At 56.4% G+C, this 2941-nt stretch overlaps 1 protein-coding gene across 1 annotated transcript in view; it reads right to left on the bottom strand.

Moving 5' to 3' along the window:
• Positions 1-279: 279 nt before the first annotated feature.
• The window catches only part of ARRB2 (arrestin, beta 2), a 10561-nt gene continuing 7899 nt past the window's right edge, over positions 280-2941 (bottom strand). The window contains exons 12-16 of the mRNA XM_011958617.1: positions 2371-2508; positions 1475-1558; positions 1302-1381; positions 1138-1192; positions 280-832 (exon numbers count right to left, since the gene is read on the bottom strand). Coding sequence (XP_011814007.1) covers positions 739-832; positions 1138-1192; positions 1302-1381; positions 1475-1558; positions 2371-2508 — 451 coding nt within the window. The 3' untranslated portion in view covers positions 280-738. The remainder of the gene's footprint in view (positions 833-1137; positions 1193-1301; positions 1382-1474; positions 1559-2370; positions 2509-2941) is intronic.

Here is a 2941-nt window from a genome sequence, read left to right as displayed (position 1 = left end):
GAGCGTGTGTCTGCAGACAGGTTAGCTATTATGACCCCTATAAATGACTAAGTTTACTCTGTGGTCTTATCAAGCCTCACCCCTGAGTTTGGACTAAGTTAAGTTTTGATGTTTACCTTGGAACACAGCCACAGCACAGTCATCCCATAAGCATTTACTGAGAGCCTCTGTGTCAGGTGCCTTTTGGGTGCAGAAGAGAGGCTGGGTCCTCCCCCACAAGCTAACAGAATCATGGACAAGCACAGTATAGACTCTCTAAACACTACAGAGAAAACACACTCATGCTTAGTAAAAGATTTATTTTTTTCTTTATGCTCAGAAACAAAGAAACAGCCTTGTCCACAAAGGGTCTCCTCGTGAAGGAATGGGGGCAGACAGAGTGATGATGGGAGGTGTTTCTGTGAGGTTGAGTGGGAGTTTTGTCTCCCTCTTTCCCTCCTGTCACTCCTCTTTTTACTGTCCCCTTCCAGAAAATTTAGGTATGAACACAGCTTGCCACCCACTGCGGGGCTGGAGAAGCAGAGCTGCAGTCAAAAAATTAATGCCCACATTCAGCAAGAGAGGGTCCAGTGCGTATCATGGGGGGTGCGGGGGAGAGAGTGAAGGGGTTGGTTGAAGAAGCTTCCAGGTGGAGGGGAAGGGAAGAGAGGCTGGGACAATCCCCCGGCGACAGTGGGGATCTTGGTCCTGCCTTCACCTCTCCCAACCCCACCCCCTCCCTTCTTCCCGCCCCGCTTCCTAGCAGAGTTGGTCATCATAGTCGTCATCCTTCATCCCCTTCAGCCGAAGCCGGGCAAAGTCCTCAAACACAATGTCGTCATCTGTGGCATAGCTTGGTGGCGGGAAAGAGGGGTGTGAGGTGAGGGCTTCTGACTCTTTTCCCAGCCTCCCACCCCCTGCCCTCCCCCAGGCTGGGCCTCTGGGACAGAGGCGTTCGAACAGCAGTGGGACCAGAGGTATTCACGGGAAGGGACAAAGAAGAGGCAGCAAAAGGCAGCCTCACAAGGCTAAGGCATCTTGATTTGATGCTGCAATCCCCTTCTCCCCCCAAAACGCAAGGAAGAGGTACGAGGGCAGATGTGAACGTTGCAGGAATCTTTGTCCCAAGAGGGTCAAGTAGGGGAATGAGTTTCTTACTTGGTATCGAACTCAATGAGGTTGGTGTCCACAGGGACGTCTGTCTCTCGAGCGGCTGCGGGGACGGGAAGAGGGGGTGTGGGGGTGGGTGCTGGGCCAGTTTTCCTCCACTGGCCCTGCTTCAGGCCCTCCCTCTGAGGGTGTGGGGTGGGTGGTGTGCTCACCTGACTGGGGTCTGGGGAGGGGGGTGTGGTCGTGGGGCTTGGGGTGCATAAGAACAAAAGGCAGCTCCACAGAGACATCCCTGGGGAAGGGGAGAGGGATCGTGAAGAGGATGACGACACAGGACTAGCGAGAGCCAGTGTGACCCCCACCCAGGCCCCCCGATGACACTCACCCGCCTCGAGACACCACCAGCTTCACCTTGACCCTGTAGGACACCAGGATCCCCAGCACCTCCTTGTTGGCGCCCTCCTTCACGCTGCAATTGAGGGTGGTGGAGTCAGACCAGGGCTCATCACCCTGTCACCTGGCCCACCGTGGGGTGGGTTCCCACGGGGCCTCTGGGCAGAACCACAAAACTCGCACAGGCCCGCGGGGCCCCAGCAGCCCAGGCGTGCGGTTATGGTACAGGGCGCACCGCACTCCCCGTGCAGAGCCTCCTGTGGTTTCTCTCCCGTAAAAGCTGACGTCCTTCTCCGCTAACAGCACTGCACCGTCTGGCTCTCCATTAGCCCCTGACCTCACCTCCTCCTCCTCTCCTGCTACTTAGTTCTTCTCACTAAGTTGCCTTCCGGGCCTGCTGTATGTGGCTGTGCAGTGAGAACCCTGAACAAAAGCACCAGGAGAGGTGAAATCCAGTCCTCTGTGAAGCTGGGGACCTCCAGGGCTGCTCCTGCCCGAGGGCACGATAGCATCTCCCCATTCCTCCAACATTCCAGGCTGCCCCACCTCTGAGTCTTTGTTTTTGCTCTGCCCAGAACCCTCCTTTCCTGCTCACCCATGTTGCTTACTTCTGCTGGGTCCTTACTCCGAATTCCCCCTTGCATCTCACTGCCCCCCATCCCTCTCTTCTCTGCCTGGCTTTTTCTCCTCCATACTTGTCACTAAACCTGCTGTACAGTGGCCACTGATCGGAATTGTCTAGCCTCCCTCTCCTCGAATGTAAGAGTTCTTTGTGTCTCTTCTGTTCACTGTCCATCCCTGGCACCTAGGATAGAGCCTGGCACATAGTTAGCACTCAGCTGACCTCTGGTCCCTGGCCTGCGGGGCCCCGCCCCAGCCCCCCCTCACATGGTGCTGGAAGCCAGGTTGGTGTCCTCGTGTTTGAGTTTCCCATCCAGGGCGAGACCCCGCTTCTCCCGGTTGTCACTGAGCAGCGGGGTTATGGTGTACACCTTACAGAACGTGGAGCTGGGAGATACCTGGTCACTGGGGGTGGGGACAAGAGAACAAGACGCTTCAGGGGGCTGGACTGGGCGAGGGGCGGCCTATCACCCCCAAGCAGCATCTCCCCTTCACTAGTCCCTTCTCTCTTTGGGCACAGGTCACAAGGGAGTAGGTTTTGGCTCAACATGCTCAAGAAAATTAGCAGCCCAGAGGCGCCTGGCTGTAGAGGGAATGCCCTTTTAAGTGAAGGTGGTGGCTGGTCACGGTGGCTCACGCCTGTAATCCCAGCACTTTGAGAGGCCATGGCGGGTGGGTCACTTGAGGTCGGGGTTCAAGACTAGCCTGGCCAACATGGTGAAACTTTGTCTCTATTAAAAATAAGCCAGGACGCGGTGGCTCATGCCTGTAATCCCAGCACTTTGGGAGGCTGAGGCAGGCGGATCACGAGGTCAGGAGATCGAGACCATCCTGGCTA

The sequence above is a fragment of the Colobus angolensis genome, unplaced genomic scaffold (assembly GCF_000951035.1).
Source record: "Colobus angolensis palliatus isolate OR3802 unplaced genomic scaffold, Cang.pa_1.0 Scaffold47, whole genome shotgun sequence".
NCBI classification, from domain to species: domain Eukaryota; kingdom Metazoa; phylum Chordata; class Mammalia; order Primates; family Cercopithecidae; genus Colobus; species Colobus angolensis.
Note: the sequence above shows the minus strand (reverse complement) of the source record. Positions and strands in the feature narration are given on the sequence as shown.